Source organism: Phyllobates terribilis, unplaced genomic scaffold, assembly GCF_046119375.1.
Source record: "Phyllobates terribilis strain yellow unplaced genomic scaffold, ASM4611937v1 Scaffold_3__8_contigs__length_932513732, whole genome shotgun sequence".
NCBI lineage: Eukaryota > Metazoa > Chordata > Amphibia > Anura > Dendrobatidae > Phyllobates > Phyllobates terribilis.
Window position 1 is genome coordinate 874,495,539 of NW_027362763.1, and position 19,514 is coordinate 874,515,052.

Here is a 19,514-nt window from a genome sequence, read left to right on the forward strand (position 1 = left end):
CATGCAACTAGAACAGTACATGCAAGCTGCTTAGGGCACCAGATTATGATTTTGGAAAAGTAACCTTAAAGGGTCAATGTCATTTCAAACAACTAGTAATATGTCATATTAAGACATGCCACAAGTTGTGATTGGTGCGGGTATGGATGCCAAATCCCTAACTGATCACTTAAACGGAGGTCCTGTAATGCTGTGGAGTAAGCAGGCAAAATATTGTAGCCCTGCCATTCAGATGATCTATAAGCCTTTAAAGGGAACCTGTCATTTGATTCATGTTGATGAAACCACGGGCAGCAAGAATCAGATTGGCTGTACAATTGCAGCCAGATAATTTTTTCTGAAAAGCTAGAGTGTAAGAAGAAAGATCGTATGAAGACAGCAATCGTGAAGCCACTCTCCGATTCTTGCTGCCTGTGGTTTGAGCGTCAGGAGAGGACCGACAGGCTGCCTTTAAAAGTATCCATTGTGAACGCACCAATATTTTATACTTGGCTTTTCATAAGATGGTTTAGGACAAATATCATCATCGAAGCACAGATGATGCGCGCTTTAAAATGGCATACCTATCAGATAAGATTGTATTTGACCATCTAGTTCTGGATCTGACCATTGTATTCTCACAGCACTTAAAAGCCCCAAAACACTTTAGACAGCTTGGTTGACTCTCTCCCAACACCCCATACACAGGAACGACCAACATGGCCAAGCGCTCCTGTAGGCTCTATGGGATAGCCGCAACCAGACTCTTCTGGCCATTGGAAATTCAACATGCCAAATCCTCTCCCCAGCCTGACATCTCACTGGGACGAGTGGGAAGGCCCTCATACATAGACGATAGACGGGATCGGCCGACCTTAGTCTAAGGTGCATTGGGGCCTTGGATATATGTAACACACTGATGGAGGTTAGATCTTTTGTGATATGAAAAGCATCTAAATTACACTAATAACCTTAACACTTTACAGATAATAAATTACCTTCATAATGTCCAACCGTTCTTCATCACAACGGACGAAGACGCTGGATGAAGATGAGAGTGGTAATGATGTAGAAAGCGTCACAGCCTCCTGGGCAAGGCGTCGGGCTCGTGCTGCACTGTTTGCATCACTTGCGTTTTTCACCTGAGACATGTAGTGGTAATTCACTTTGAACATCAGTTTTCCATCATCATCTTCAGACACCATCTCAAAGGTATCTGAAAACACAGATGCAACCAATCAGAGATAATTATACGGCCGAGACACAATTACTTGGTTGGTGCCTTCTAAGTAATAACTTGTGCTTGGCACTGTATATCCAGCCGACCTGTCATGGAGATATCACTTGTGTGACATGAAACTTTCCTCCTATCGTTCTACTGCTTCTCTTTGGCTCTAATGGTATTTAATCCATGTAAATGGGCAATGATTAGTGCAGTGACAAAAGTGGCCAAACAGCCAGACAATAATTTGACCTCATTTTGTCCATTAGTGGGCACGCTGAAACGTCTGCTGCTGAATTTATGTCTGACAGCCTGACAACAGAGCTAACAAGACTGTAATTGGGTCATTCCGAGTGTTCCCTTTGTAAGAGAATCTCCAGAGAACTGGGTCAGCCCAAGCATTCCCATTGTGGGACAATCTCTAGGGATGAAGTGCTGACAAGATGGAGAAGACAAAATTAAAACAGCTTACATTTTATTTATAAAAAGAGCTTACATTTTATGAAAGGTGAGAAAATATAGAAAGGGAATTTAAAGGGTTTTTTTGGTTTATAACTTTTATAGCCTATTATAGCCTATGAAATAATTGTAATTAAGGCAAGGCAAATAGAGGGCAAAAAGTTGAACTGGAAAACCCCTTGAAGCAATTGCTCATCTCTATAATGGATGACCGCATTGTATTATACAAGGAGAACATTAAGAGGTCAGAGGTGAAAGCAAGGGGTCTAGTGGTTTTACAGCCAGTACATTCAACTCCAAATTAAGGAATCAAAGGAGTTGTCCACTACAAAGATAACCCCTTCTAAATCCCAATAAAAAAAACAAAAAACACTTGCCTCCCGTGCCGATACCGTTCCAGCAATGCCAACACTCACTCTCGCGGGGTTCATGTGACTCCTGAGTCCAATCACCGCAGGAGTCACTTTCCCCGCCGTCAGACATATACAGTGCCTACAAGTAGTATTCAACCCCCTGCAGATTTAGCTGGTTGACGCATGCGGAATTAACTTGGCATTGTGACATTTGTACTGTAGATCAGCCTGGAAGTGGGAAATGCACTGCAGCAAATTTTGTTTGTTTTTTTTTTTGTTTTTTTTTAAAAACGTTAAAAGTTAATTCAGAGTGTCATTTATTATTCAACCCCTCAAACCACAAGAATTCTGTTTGGTCCCCCTAAAGTATTAAGAAATAGTTCAGGCACCAAGAATAATGAGCTTCACATGTGTGGATTAAAGATATCTGACTATTTAAGACCCTCCCCAAACTTGTGAACAGCACTCAGACATGGTCAACATGGGAAAGACAAAGGAGCATTCCAAGGCCATCAGAGACAAGATCGTGGAGGGTCACAAGGCTGGCAAGGGGTACAAAACCCTTTCCAAGGAGTTGGGCCTACCTGTCTCCACTGTTGGGAGCATCATCCGTAAGTGGAAGGCTTATGGAACTACTGTTAGCCTTCCACGGCCTGGACAGCCTTTGAAAGTGTCCTCCCGTGCCGAGGCCAGGCTTTTCCAAAGAGTCAAGGCTAACCCAAGGACAACAAGGAAGGAGCTCCGGGAAGATCTCATGGCAGTGGGGACATTGGTTTCAGTCAATACCATAAGTAATGTACTCCACCGCAATGGTCTCCGTTCCAGACGAGCCTGTATGGTACCTTTACTTTCAAAGCGTCATGTCAAGGCTCGTCTACAGTTTGCTCATGATCACTTGGAGGACTCTGAGACAGACTGGTTCAAGGTTCTATGGTCTGATGAGACCAAGATCGAGATCTTTGGTGCCAACCACACACGTGACGTTTGGAGACTGGATGGCGCTGCATACGACCCCAAGAATACCATCCCTACAGTCAAGCATGGTGGTGGCAGCATCATGCTGTGGGGCTGTTTCTCAGCCAAGGGGCCTGGCCATCTGGTCCGCATCCATGGGAAGATGGATAGCACGGCCTACCTGGAGATTTTGGCCAAGAACCTCCGCTCCTCCATCAAGGATCTTAAGATGGGTCGTAATTTCATCTTCCAACAAGACAACGACCCAAAGAACACAGCCAAGAAAACCAAGGCCTGGTTCAAGAGGGAAAAAGTCAAGGTGTTGGAGTGGCCTAGTCAGTCTCCTGACCTTAACCCAATTGAAAACTTGTGGAAGGAGCTCAAGAATAAAGTCCACATGAGACACCCAAAGAACCTAGATAACTTGGAGAAGATCTGCATGGAAGAGTGGGCCAAGATAACTCCACAGACCTGTGCCGGCCTGATCAGGTCTTATAAAAGACGATTATTAGCTGTAATTGCAAACAAGGGTTATTCCACAAAATATTAAACATAGGGGTTATATAATAATTGACCCACACTTTTATGGGGTGGGGGGTGAGTATAAGTCTTTCATTAACTCCTAATGAGAAGGGGTTGTCCTAGTAGTGGACGACCCCTTCAAATAGAGAGTAAGTAATTAAAATTGTATTTTTAATTTATTAATCAGTTTGTGCAAATTTATAAATCTTTGTAATTTACTTCATTACCTTATCCTGCATTCTTTTCTCTCAAACCCCATGGTGAAAGGGCTGTTTCAACTGCCTTGTCCTTGCACTTACAGCAGCTGTTTTTAACTGCAGGTCTGGTAATTATCAATACTACAGTTCGAACTTCTCCGCTCTCCTTCCCCATTCTCAGACAGTGAGCTTGTAAATAGGGTCTGACCATGGGGGAAGGGAGCAGAGAAGAAGGAGTATTGAAAAATTGCTAGACCTGCAGTTCAAAACAGCTAAACTAAGAGCAAGGACAAGGCAGTTGAAACTGTTAAAATCATGGCAGCACTCAGATAAAGTCTGAGTTCAGCTTTCCCCTCCTCAAATTATTATTGGCAGCACTCCCTGTACACAGAAAAGCTACCACAAACTTGAGGGAGGAAGAAGACCAGGAATCACAGGATTTAGGTCCTGGAAACAATTTTATATAAAAAAAATAGTCATGTCGTATAGCTGAAAACTATCCACGATCAACATCATTCCACCCACAGGTAGCATAGAGGTCTTATACCGCCAGTAGACTGCCAATTCCATTAATACGGCCAATTATAGCCATACATGCAGATAATCTGTGTGACTACTGCACCAGCAGCATATTAATATGGAATATTATTTCTGCACTACAGGGAGAACAGATCACAGAGCAGATGATAAAATACTAAATTCACGGCAAATGACAAATAAAAGTCAAGGAGAAAATGTGCACTAATAAAAATAATTTCAAGAAAAAAAATATTGTAATTTTCCTACCAAATTGGAGTTTTTTCATAACAGCAACATATTTCTCTTCTAAGGACCGCAAGATTGAGAAAGGTTTAGATTTCACTGAGACCTTTTTGGAGAATTCAGCCATCTTCTTTTCTGTTGGAAGATTCAAAACAAAACGGAATTAAAATTGATCACTATTTTATACAGCAAATTTCCTTTCAACTAAATAGACAAAGGATAATGCACAGTAAAAGTTGACCAGCTGTTCGTAGCAATGGATTAAAACTCTACTTTATATATAAAAGCTGCTGCCTGATTTTGTTTCAATAGGCAAATTCTCCATTTCCACCAGTTTTAACCAATTAATCTCAACAGTGATGTATCTTCAACTAAGCATTTTCCTGTTATAGAACACCGATTTTTATTTCTTTTTAATGCAAACAAAAGCTCATGAAAAAAAAAAAAACCTTGTGGAATTTAATATACTTGACCCAAAACAGGCCTCACAATTTGGATAAAATCTGAAAGCTGCAGCCGATCAGCAGCCACTGGTTGACAGCAGTGGTCATCTAAATGCAAGCAAAATGGTAGAGGCACAGTACTGTGGGTGAAGGAGGTGAGTTAAGAGGTCTTTATTAATGACCTCACCTTGGGCCCATTAAAAATAGCTTTTAAAGTAAGGGACCCCACCTTTAAAAAGGTAATCCAGTATTGCTCAGGGAGGTGATCAGGGCTGATGAAGTTACATCAATAGACATCTGTTAAGTAGAGGAAGTAACTGGCAGGTATTACGCATCTGTACTATTTGTCAGGCCAAGTTACGGATTATGTATTTATATCATAGTTATTTGCGAGTACAACTAAAACTAATATGACAAAAACGTTGAATCCTCAATACTTTGACTGAAACCTGTGATTGTGAAGCTGGTCCCAAGACTGGTCTTACCTTGATTCGCTTGACGAAGGCTGGTGGTGGCAGCATACACTATCTCAGCCGTTCTCTGAATGTCTGGCACCAGCAGTGTTAGTCCTTCTGGCTCGGGATCGGATGGATCTGGTTTCACTCCAGCTTTAGCCTTATCTTTTTTGGACCTATGAGTTTTTGGGCAGGATATAAAAGAAAAAAGGTGACATCCAAGAACCAAGTCGACACAGCAACATTTATCTGGGAACAGTCATGTAGAAGAGTCTCGCAGCCCTCTGGAAAATGCATTAATCACATCAAAGGCTTGCACATACCAAATCTTTTCACCGCTTTTTCTTAAAGACTCATGTTCCAATACATTTTCAGATAATTTAAAAAAGCCAGTAACACAGGAGCCTTTGCAGCAGCACTTGGCAGTCCGATCTCTCATCAGATTTCACAATATAAACCATATATATTGTCAGGGAATTTATGCCACCCAAACTGTGGGCAGCTTCAGTTGCAGCAGGTATACCATTGTCCAAAATGCTCAAGCATTTCATAAAAAAAAACGTACTTTGAAGATCCCAGCGCTGCTGGAGGTGATGGAGCGATCTCTTCCGCTTGTGTACATAGGTAGAGACCTGTTAGTCACCGGAAGTAGCATAGGGAACAGCCGAACGGGGATGGACCGGACAAGTCTGGTCTGGTCTCCAACCGGATCTTCAAAGTATTTTTTCTCTGAAACGCCAGAGCATAATCAGAGAATAATATACCTACCTTAAATTAAGCTCATTAAGTCAATGTAGTCCATGCAGATACACAACAAAATGATCCATAATTTCTGCCATGTTCTATTTAAAACAGCAGAACTCACGAGGACAGTGTGAAAAAGTCCTACATATAGCCTTGTCCAAGCAGCACAGCCATACACATAAGCGGGTGACTGCCAGGCGTTCATGTGATTCAATGGGAGAAGAGGAGAGAGCTGCTAGCAGATTTTAGTGAGCTTTTTTCTGCAGTTTTTGTTGCTGATTATTAATCATGTACTGTAGACAAGACACCTATAGTTAGTTTTATTCATCAAAAAAAGCAGCAAAAACACAGAAAGAATTGACAAGCTGCAGTATTCAAAAACATAGCAGTTTTCCAACTCCGTCAGGGAAAAAAAAAAAAAAATCTTATTCATGGGGTTTCTGGAACCTTTTAGCTTTTGCTGGTACTGTAAAAAGCAGCTTTTAACTTGCATTAAAAAAAATTCAGCAAAAACAACAATCGCAACGTGTAAACAGCCTCAGAAGTTATTCAGACATCAGTTTTTCTCGTATGAGTTTTATCTTTTTTCGTAGCTAGAACTTGTGCCTATTGTAGTCTATGGAGCTGTTCACATGTCCATGTCCATGTGTGGACTGAATGGTCAAAATCATGGAGACCTCTCTAATTTTGATCCAAGTTTTGGATCAATCTCATCAATGCAAGTCAATGGGTCTGTGAAAAAACAAACAGCCAGCACTGATGCCATCTGCGTGCTGTACGTGTCTTTTATGGACCGAGACTTGTATTGGCCCTTGTTATCGGTGCTGGCAGAAAAAAAATGGACATGTTTGTTTTGCATGGACACTCGACCTGTGAAAAACATGGGCATGTGAACAGCACCATAGATTATAATGGGTATGTGTTGTATCCATGAAAAAAACAGATGCCACACATATGTGCAATATGGACGCCTAAATGAGGCCCAAGACTGATGACACGGTGACCAAACTATGATGGAAAACTACTTACATTTTGACCAAACTGGTGACACTCTGATCAGAAACCACTAATGAATCTCAGACCTTTTTTGCGTATGAAAAAAAAAAATCACTGATGTCTGAATGAGGCCTTACAGCTATTGCTGGAATTAAATACTGAAATGCTGCTTTAGGAAACGCAGCGTTATCAAATTGTGAAATCTTTGGGGGGATGTGAGGAAGTCACAGATCACATCGGCATCATATCAAAAAGCATTACCAGGTAAATTCACTTGCTGTATGATTATGCGTAGCACCCACGAGGATGAGAGAAGACCTAGGAAAGGTATACACAGCCGTTTCCATGATACCGACAATAAATTATATTCCCTTCTTCCTTCGCAATCAGCACATTATCGCTTTGCTGATATATGAGACTTTTGAGGCATTTTCTTAGAAATCACAGGAGCCAACAGCTGTCAGGACATGTACAGTACAAGAGGTTTTCTTGGGCAAGGTAGATGGAAGCAAACAATCGTATTGTCAGCTTTACACAAGTTGCTTCTCTTGCTGATCAATACTACAGAGTCATGTGCATTTTAATTGCACTATTCAGCCTTTAGGAAGGGATTATGCCGTGGAAATCTGCAGCCATAAAAGCGAAATCTGAAGCCTGACATTTTGCTGTCCAATTTGGCATCAGACATCATGAGGCAGTTAGAGAAAACACACTGCGGTATATCCTTTCGGGACAAGGGAACAATTTGGCATAAGAGCCTTTTTTGTATAGAAATAAAAGCAAATATGATTGGGGATTAGACTAAATTAATTAATTGGCTAACATGCCACTTTCTCCTTGCACAGCACTTTTTCTTTACAAATAGGTTTCACTAAATTTCATGCCAGCAAGCACTTTTTTTTTACCCCCCAGCCCCTTTCTTTGTAAGTAGATAGCTGGTACAGCAGAAAGTAGCTTACATCTGTCTCTTGAGATCAGACAAGAATTATATTTTGCCTTGGGATTTATAAACAAAAATTGAGATTTTTATTTTTGTATCACAAAAAAAACATTAAAAACTCATCGGCACTAAAGCTCCCTCACTTGGCCTAGCGAGAATCGTAGAGAAGAAAATTAATCATCTTCAAACCTTTACAATGGGCTGTGGTGTGATCCTGTGCTACAAACAGCAGCCACAGAAGAGTTCTGTTTGTTGCATTTGTGTCTGACCGCAGCGGTACTTCAGATAACAATCCTTTACTTTCCAGGCTCTTTTACCGAAACTTCCTGCTAGGACATGCTTATAACCAGTCATTTAAAGTGGATCTGTCACCAGATTTCAAAATACACACAGCACACACTATTAAATAGATCTTACGCCTGATGAGCTTGGTGTATTTACTTTGAAAATCTGTGTCAGAATGGCTTTATTATTGCTGAAAATAGCACAAGTCCAGCTCTGCTCTTTTTAATGGAAATCTGTTGGCAGTTTTTTTCCACCTAATCTGAGAGTAGCATAATGTAGAGACAGACACCCCAATGCCAAAGATGTGTCACTTGCTGGGCTGCTTCCTGTAATTTTGAAAAAAATCACTGTTTTATCAGCAGGAGATTATCACTAGTAAACCTGCTGCCATGTAGTCCTCCATATTCATGAGCTCTGTATAACCCAGCCACCCCTACTGATTGGCAGATTTCTGTATACTGTGCGTAGGCAGAAAGCTGCACATCCGTGGTGTGGGCGGGGTTATACAGAGCTCAGCATTAAGAAAACTGGTAGATCTGCAGCAGAGAAAACAATGATTTTATCAAAACTGCAGCAAACAGCCCATTATCTGATACATTGCTGGAATCAGGGTCTCTATCCATACATCATGCTGTTCTCAGATTAAGTAGCAAAAACCTGGTGACAGATTACCTTTAACTGTAACTTCTGGCTTTCGTCTCCATACAGATATGTAGGCCTATGCCTAATCATTTGAAAGCCTTGTCTAATCTAACATCAAGAGCTATTCTGTCTTCTGCTCCTCCAAAATGGGACAATGGGAAAGATGAAACTCACAGGTGTTCCATGATGTCCATATGCACTATTTCAGCATAAGGGAAGGGGTTGTCATTGTGAGACATCCTTCTAACACATTTAAAAAAAACTCCACAAAACTCAACAACATAAATTGCACATAACTTCGTTGAACTGTACAAGAAACTAATGTATGCAAGTGCCGACACCGGGACGTGCTCATGCCCGACAACGCAAGTTCAATGCGTTATACTATATAGGGGCCTATGGGGAGTTTGTTACACTGTATGGATTGAAGAGGCCATCATACACTATTCATCTGAACCTGCCCTCCACACACACACAACTATTCATCTGACCCTGCCCTCCACACACACACACTATTCATCTGACCCTGCCCTCCACACACACTATTCATCTGACCCTGCCCTCCACACACACACACCTATTCATCTGACCCTGCCCTCCACACACACACACTATTCATCTGACCCTGCCCTCCACACACACACACTATTAATCTGACCCTGCCCTCCACACACACACTATTCATCTGACCCTGCCCTCCACACACACACACCTATTCATCTGACCCTGCCCTGCACACACACACACAAACTATTCATCTGAACCTGCCCTCCACACACACACACCTATTCATCTGACCCTGCCCTACACACACACACACACTATTCATCTGACCCTGCCCTCCACACACACACGATATTCATCTGACCCTGCCCTCCACACACACACTATTCATCTGACCCTGCCCTCCACACACACACTATTCATCTGACCCTGCCCTCCACACACACACACACTATTCATCTGAACCTGCCCTCCACACACACACACTATTCATCTGAACCTGCCCTCCACACACACACACCTATTCATCTGACCCTGCCCTCCACACACACACACTATTCATCTGACCCTGCCCTACACACACACACACTATTCATCTGACCCTGCCCTCCACACACACACGATATTCATCTGACCCTGCCCTCCACACACACACACTATTCATCTGACCCTGCCCTCCACACACACTATTCATCTGACCCTGCCCTCCACACACACACACACCTATTCATCTGACCCTGCCCTCCACACACACACACTATTCATCTGACCCTGCCCTCCACACACACACACACTATTCATCTGACCCTGCCCTCCACACACACACACACTATTCATCTGACCCTGCCCTCCACACACACACAACCTATTCATCTGACCCTGCCCTCCACACACACACAACCTATTCATCTGACCCTGCCCTCCACACACACACTATTCATCTGACCCTGCCCTCCACACACACACTATTCATCTGACCCTGCCCTCCACACACACACACACACTATTCATCTGACCCTGCCCTCCACACACACACACTATTCATCTGACCCTGCCCTCCACACACACACTATTCATCTGACCCTGCCCTCCACACACACACGCTATTCATCTGAACCTGCCCTCCACACACACACTATTCATCTGACCCTGCCCTCCACACACACACACACTATTCATCTGACCCTGCCCTCCACACACACACACACACTATTCATCTGAACCTGCCCTCCACACACACACACCTATTCATCTGACCCTGCCCTCCACACACACACGCTATTCATCCATCTGACCCTGCCCTCCACACACACACTATTCATCTGACCCTGCCCTCCACACACACACACTATTCATCTGACCCTGCCCTCCACACACACACACTATTCATCTGACCCTGCCCTCCACACACACACTATTCATCTGACCCTGCCCTCCACACACACACGCTATTCATCTGAACCTGCCCTCCACACACACACTATTCATCTGACCCTGCCCTCCACACACACACACTATTCATCTGACCCTGCCCTCCACACACACTATTCATCTGAACCTGCCCTCCACACACACACACCTATTCATCTGACCCTGCCCTCCACACACACACGCTATTCATCCATCTGACCCTGCCCTACACACACACGCTATTCATCCATCTGACCCTGCCCTACACACACACACACTATTCATCCATCTGACCCTGCCCTCCACACACACACTATTCATCTGACCCTGCCCTCCACACACACACACACACACTATTCATCTGAACCTGCCCTCCACACACACACACCTATTCATCTGACCCTGCCCTCCACACACACACTATTCATCTGACCCTGCCCTCCACACACACACTATTCATCTGACCCTGCCCTCCACACACACACTATTCATCTGACCCTGCCCTCCACACACACACACTATTCGTCTGACCCTGCCCTCCACACACACATGCTATTCATCTGACCCTGCCCTCCACACACACACACACACTATTCATCTGACCCTGCCCTCCACACACACACGCTATTCAGATGAACCTGCCCTCCACACACACACTATTCATCTGACCCTGCCCTCCACACACACACACACTATTCATCTGACCCTGCCCTCCACACACACACACACTATTCATCTGAACCTGCCCTCCACACACACACACCTATTCATCTGACCCTGCCCTCCACACACACACACTATTCATCTGACCCTGCCCTCCACACACACACACTATTCATCTGACCCTGCCCTCCACACACACACACTATTCATCTGACCCTGCCCTCCACACACACACACCTATTCATCTGACCCTGCCCTGCACACACACAAACTATTCATCTGAACCTGCCCTCCACACACACACACCTATTCATCTGACCCTGCCCTCCACACACACACTATGCATCTGACCCTGCCCTCCACACACACACTATGCATCTGACCCTGCCCTCCACACACACACGCTATTCATCTGAACCTGCCCTCCACACACACACTATTCATCTGACCCTGCCCTCCACACACACTATTCATCTGACCCTGCCCTCCACACACACACACACTATTCATCTGAACCTGCCCTCCACACACACACACCTATTCATCTGACCCTGCCCTCCACACACACACGCTATTCATCCATCTGACCCTGCCCTACACACACACGCTATTCATCCATCTGACCCTGCCCTACACACACACACACTATTCATCCATCTTAACCCTGCCCTCCACACACACACTATTCATCTGACCCTGCCCTCCACACACACACTATTCATCTGACCCTGCCCTCCACACACACACTATTCATCTGACCCTGCCCTCCACACACACACTATTCATCTGACCCTGCCCTCCACACACACACACTATTCGTCTGACCCTGCCCTCCACACACACACGCTATTCGTCTGACCCTGCCCTCCACACACACACACACTATTCATCTGACCCTGCCCTCCACACACACACGCTATTCATCTGAACCTGCCCTCCACACACACACTATTCATCTGACCCTGCCCTCCACACACACACACACTATTCATCTGACCCTGCCCTCCACACACACACACACACTATTCATCTGAACCTGCCCTCCACACACACACACCTATTCATCTGACCCTGCCCTCCACACACACACACTATTCATCTGACCCTGCCCTCCACACACACATATTCATCTGACCCTGCCCTCCACACACACACACTATTAATCTGACCCTGCCCTCCACACACACACACACACCTATTCATCTGACCCTGCCCTGCACACACACACACAAACTATTCATCTGAACCTGCCCTCCACACACACACACAAACTATTCATCTGAACCTGCCCTCCACACACACACACCTATTCATCTGACCCTGCCCTACACACACACACTATTCATCTGACCCTGCCCTCCACACACACACACTATTCATCTGACCCTGCCCTCCACACACACACACACCTATTCATCTGACCCTGCCCTCCACACACACACACTATTCATCTGACCCTGCCCTCCACACACACACACACACACACACACACACTATTCATCTGACCCTGCCCTCCACACACACACACTATTCATCTGACCCTGCCCTCCACACACACACTATTCATCTGACCCTGCCCTCCACACACACACACACTATTCATCTGACCCTGCCCTCCACACACACACAACCTATTCATCTGACCCTGCCCTCCACACACACACAACCTATTCATCTGACCCTGCCCTCCACACACACACAACCTATTCATCTGACCCTGCCCTCCACACACACACTATTCATCTGACCCTGCCCTCCACACACACACACTATTCATCTGACCCTGCCCTCCACACACACACACACTATTCATCTGACCCTGCCCTCCACACACACACACACTATTCATCTGAACCTGCCCTCCACACACACACACTATTCATCTGAACCTGCCCTCCACACACACACACCTATTCATCTGACCCTGCCCTCCACACACACACACTATTCATCTGACCCTGCCCTACACACACACACACTATTCATCTGACCCTGCCCTCCACACACACACGATATTCATCTGACCCTGCCCTCCACACACACACACTATTCATCTGACCCTGCCCTCCACACACACACACACCTATTCATCTGACCCTGCCCTCCACACACACACACTATTCATCTGACCCTGCCCTCCACACACACACACACTATTCATCTGACCCTGCCCTCCACACACACTATTCATCTGACCCTGCCCTCCACACACACACACACACTATTCATCTGACCCTGCCCTCCACACACACACAACCTATTCATCTGACCCTGCCCTCCACACACACACAACCTATTCATCTGACCCTGCCCTCCACACACACACTATTCATCTGACCCTGCCCTCCACACACACACTATTCATCTGACCCTGCCCTCCACACACACACACTATTCATCTGACCCTGCCCTCCACACACACACACTATTCATCTGACCCTGCCCTCCACACACACACTATTCATCTGACCCTGCCCTCCACACACACACGCTATTCATCTGAACCTGCCCTCCACACACACACTATTCATCTGACCCTGCCCTCCACACACACACACACTATTCATCTGACCCTGCCCTCCACACACACACACACACTATTCATCTGAACCTGCCCTCCACACACACACACCTATTCATCTGACCCTGCCCTCCACACACACACGCTATTCATCCATCTGACCCTGCCCTCCACACACACACTATTCATCTGACCCTGCCCTCCACACACACACACTATTCATCTGACCCTGCCCTCCACACACACACTATTCATCTGACCCTGCCCTCCACACACACACGCTATTCATCTGAACCTGCCCTCCACACACACACTATTCATCTGACCCTGCCCTCCACACACACACACTATTCATCTGACCCTGCCCTCCACACACACACACACACTATTCATCTGAACCTGCCCTCCACACACACACACCTATTCATCTGACCCTGCCCTCCACACACACACGCTATTCATCCATCTGACCCTGCCCTACACACACACGCTATTCATCCATCTGACCCTGCCCTACACACACACACACTATTCATCCATCTGACCCTGCCCTCCACACACACACTATTCATCTGACCCTGCCCTCCACACACACACTATTCATCTGACCCTGCCCTCCACACACACACTATTCATCTGACCCTGCCCTCCACACACACACTATTCATCTGACCCTGCCCTCCACACACACACTATTCATCTGACCCTGCCCTCCACACACACACACTATTCGTCTGACCCTGCCCTCCACACACACACGCTATTCATCTGACCCTGCCCTCCACACACACACACACACTATTCATCTGACCCTGCCCTCCACACACACACGCTATTCATCTGAACCTGCCCTCCACACACACACTATTCATCTGACCCTGCCCTCCACACACACACACACTATTCATCTGACCCTGCCCTCCACACACACACACACTATTCATCTGACCCTGCCCTCCACACACACACACACACACTATTCATCTGAACCTGCCCTCCACACACACACACCTATTCATCTGACCCTGCCCTCCACACACACACACTATTCATCTGACCCTGCCCTCCACACACACACACTATTCATCTGACCCTGCCCTCCACACACACACACTATTAATCTGACCCTGCCCTCCACACACACACACACACCTATTCATCTGACCCTGCCCTGCACACACACAAACTATTCATCTGAACCTGCCCTCCACACACACACACCTATTCATCTGACCCTGCCCTCCACACACACACTATGCATCTGACCCTGCCCTCCACACACACACTATTCATCTGACCCTGCCCTCCACACACACACGCTATTCATCTGAACCTGCCCTCCACACACACACTATTCATCTGACCCTGCCCTCCACACACACTATTCATCTGACCCTGCCCTCCACACACACACACACACTATTCATCTGAACCTGCCCTCCACACACACACACCTATTCATCTGACCCTGCCCTCCACACACACACACACTATTCATCTGAACCTGCCCTCCACACACACACACCTATTCATCTGACCCTGCCCTCCACACACACACGCTATTCATCCATCTGACCCTGCCCTACACACACACGCTATTCATCCATCTGACCCTGCCCTACACACACACACACTATTCATCCATCTGACCCTGCCCTCCACACACACACTATTCATCTGACCCTGCCCTCCACACACACACTATTCATCTGACCCTGCCCTCCACACACACACTATTCATCTGACCCTGCCCTCCACACACACACTATTCATCTGACCCTGCCCTCCACACACACACACTATTCGTCTGACCCTGCCCTCCACACACACACGCTATTCGTCTGACCCTGCCCTCCACACACACACACACTATTCATCTGACCCTGCCCTCCACACACACACACTATTCGTCTGACCCTGCCCTCCACACACACACGCTATTCATCTGACCCTGCCCTCCACACACACACACACACTATTCATCTGACCCTGCCCTCCACACACACACGCTATTCATCTGAACCTGCCCTCCACACACACACTATTCATCTGACCCTGCCCTCCACACACACACACACACTATTCATCTGACCCTGCCCTCCACACACACACACACACACTATTCATCTGAACCTGCCCTCCACACACACACACACCTATTCATCTGACCCTGCCCTCCACACACACACACTATTCATCTGACCCTGCCCTCCACACACACATATTCATCTGACCCTGCCCTCCACACACACACACTATTAATCTGACCCTGCCCTCCACACACACACACACCTATTCATCTGACCCTGCCCTGCACACACACACACACAAACTATTCATCTGAACCTGCCCTCCACACACACACACCTATTCATCTGACCCTGCCCTACACACACACACACACTATTCATCTGACCCTGCCCTCCACACACACACACTATTCATCTGACCCTGCCCTACACACACACTATTCATCTGACCCTGCCCTCCACACACACACACACTATTCATCTGACCCTGCCCTCCACACACACACAACCTATTCATCTGACCCTGCCCTCCACACACACACAACCTATTCATCTGACCCTGCCCTCCACACACACACAACCTATTCATCTGACCCTGCCCTCCACACACACACAACCTATTCATCTGACCCTGCCCTCCACACACACACTATTCATCTGACCCTGCCCTCCACACACACACACTATTCATCTGACCCTGCCCTCCACACACACACACTATTCATCTGACCCTGCCCTCCACACACACACTATTCATCTGACCCTGCCCTCCACACACACACGCTATTCATCTGAACCTGCCCTCCACACACACACTATTCATCTGACCCTGCCCTCCACACACACACACACACACACTATTCATCTGACCCTGCCCTCCACACACACACACACTATTCATCTGAACCTGCCCTCCACACACACACACCTATTCATCTGACCCTGCCCTCCACACACACACGCTATTCATCCATCTGACCCTGCCCTACACACACACGCTATTCATCCATCTGACCCTGCCCTACACACACACACACACACACTATTCATCCATCTGACCCTGCCCTCCACACACACACTATTCATCTGACCCTGCCCTCCACACACACACTATTCATCTGACCCTGCCCTCCACACACACACTATTCATCTGACCCTGCCCTCCACACACACACCATTCATCTGACCCTGCCCTCCACACACACACTATTCATCTGACCCTGCCCTCCACACACACACACTATTCATCTGACCCTGCCCTCCACACACACACACTATTCATCTGACCCTGCCCTCCACACACACACACTATTCATCTGACCCTGCCCTCCACACACACACACACACACACACACTATTCATCTGAACCTGCCCTCCACACACACACACACCTATTCATCTGACCCTGCCCTCCACACACACGCACACCTATTCATCTGACCCTGCCCTCCACACACACACACACCTATTCATCTGACCCTGCCCTCCACACACACACACACCTATTCATCTGACCCTGCCCTCCACACACACACACTATTCATCTGACCCTGCCCTCCACACACACACACACTATTCATCTGACCCTGCCCTCCACACACACACACTATTCATCTGACCCTGCCCTTCACACACACACACTATTCATCTGACCCTGCCCTCCACACACACACGCTATTCATCTGACCCTGCCCTCCACACACACACACACACACACTATTCATCTGACCCTGCCCTCCACACACACACACTATTCATCTGACCCTGCCCTCCACACACACACACTATTAATCTGACCCTGCCCTACACACACACACTATTCATCTGACCCTGCCCTCCACACACACACACTATTCATCTGACCCTGCCCTCCACACACACACGCTATTCATCTGACCCTGCCCTCCACACACTATTCTTTCATCTGACCCTGCCCTCCACACACACACACTATTCATTCATCTGACCCTGCCCTCCACACACACACACTATTCATCTGACCCTGCACTCCACACACACACACTATTCATTCATCTGACCCTGCCCTCCACACACACACGCTATTCATCTGACCCTGCCCTCCACACACACACGCTATTCATCTGACCCTGCCCTCCACACACACACGCTATTCATTCATCTGACCCTGCCCTCCACACACACACTATTCATCTGACCCTGCCCTCCACACACACACGCTATTCATTCATCTGACCCTGCCCTCCACACACACACTATTCATCTGACCCTGCCCTCCACACACACACTATTCATCTGACCCTGCCCTCCACACACACACTATTCATCTGACCCTGCCCTCCACACACACACTATTCATCTGACCCTGCCCTCCACACACACACACTATTCATCTGACCCTGCCCTCCACACACACACACTATTCATCTGACCCTGCCCTCCACACACACACACTATTCATCTGACCCTGCCCTCCACACACACACACTATTCATCTGACCCTGCCCTCCACACACACACACTATTCATCTGACCCTGCCCTCCACACACACACACACTATTCATCTGACCCTGCCCTCCACACACACACACTATTCATCTGACCCTGCCCTCCACACACACACACACTATTCATCTGACCCTGCCCTCCACACACACTATTCATCTGACCCTGCCCTCCACACACACACACACTATTCATCTGACCCTGCCCTCCACACACACACGCTATTCATCTGACCCTGCCGTCCACACACACACTATTCATCTGACCCTGCCGTCCACACACACACTATTCATCTGACCCTGCCCTCCACACACACACTATTCCTGACCCTGCCCTCCACACACACTATTCATCTGACCCTGCCCTCCACACACACACACTATTCATCTGACCCTGCCCTACACACACACACACACACACACACACACACACACACACACACACTATTCATCTGACCCTGCCCTCCACACACACACGCTATTCATCTGACCCTGCCCTCCACACACACACACACACTATTCATCTGACCCTGCCCTCCACACACACACACACACACCTATTCATCTGACCCTGCCCTCCACACACACACACTATTCATCTGACCCTGCCCTCCACACACACACACTATTCATCTGACCCTGCCCTCCACACACACACACTATTCATCTGACCCTGCCCTCCACACACACACACTATTCATCTGACCCTGCCCTCCACACACACACTATTCATCTGACCCTGCCCTCCACACACACACACACACCTATTCATCTGACCCTGCCCTCCACACACACACACACACCTATTCATCTGACCCTGCCCTCCACACACACACACCTATTCATCTGACCCTGCCCTCCACACACACACACACTATTCATCTGACCCTGCCCTCCACACACACACACTATTCATCTGACCCTGCCCTCCACACACACACACTATTCA

At 47.2% G+C, this 19,514-nt stretch overlaps 1 protein-coding gene across 9 annotated transcripts in view; it reads right to left on the reverse strand.

Annotated features, from left to right (window-relative positions):
* BIRC6 (baculoviral IAP repeat containing 6) overlaps positions 1 to 19,514 on the reverse strand; it is a 288,254-nt gene that overhangs the window by 40,865 nt on the left and 227,875 nt on the right. For all 9 annotated transcript variants that reach the window (XM_073672646.1, XM_073672640.1, XM_073672642.1 and 6 more), the window contains exons 67-69: positions 5,377 to 5,522; positions 4,473 to 4,583; positions 978 to 1,195 (exon numbers count right to left, since the gene is read on the reverse strand). In XM_073672646.1, the coding sequence (XP_073528747.1) occupies positions 978 to 1,195; positions 4,473 to 4,583; positions 5,377 to 5,522 (475 nt within the window). The remainder of the gene's footprint in view (positions 1 to 977; positions 1,196 to 4,472; positions 4,584 to 5,376; positions 5,523 to 19,514) is intronic.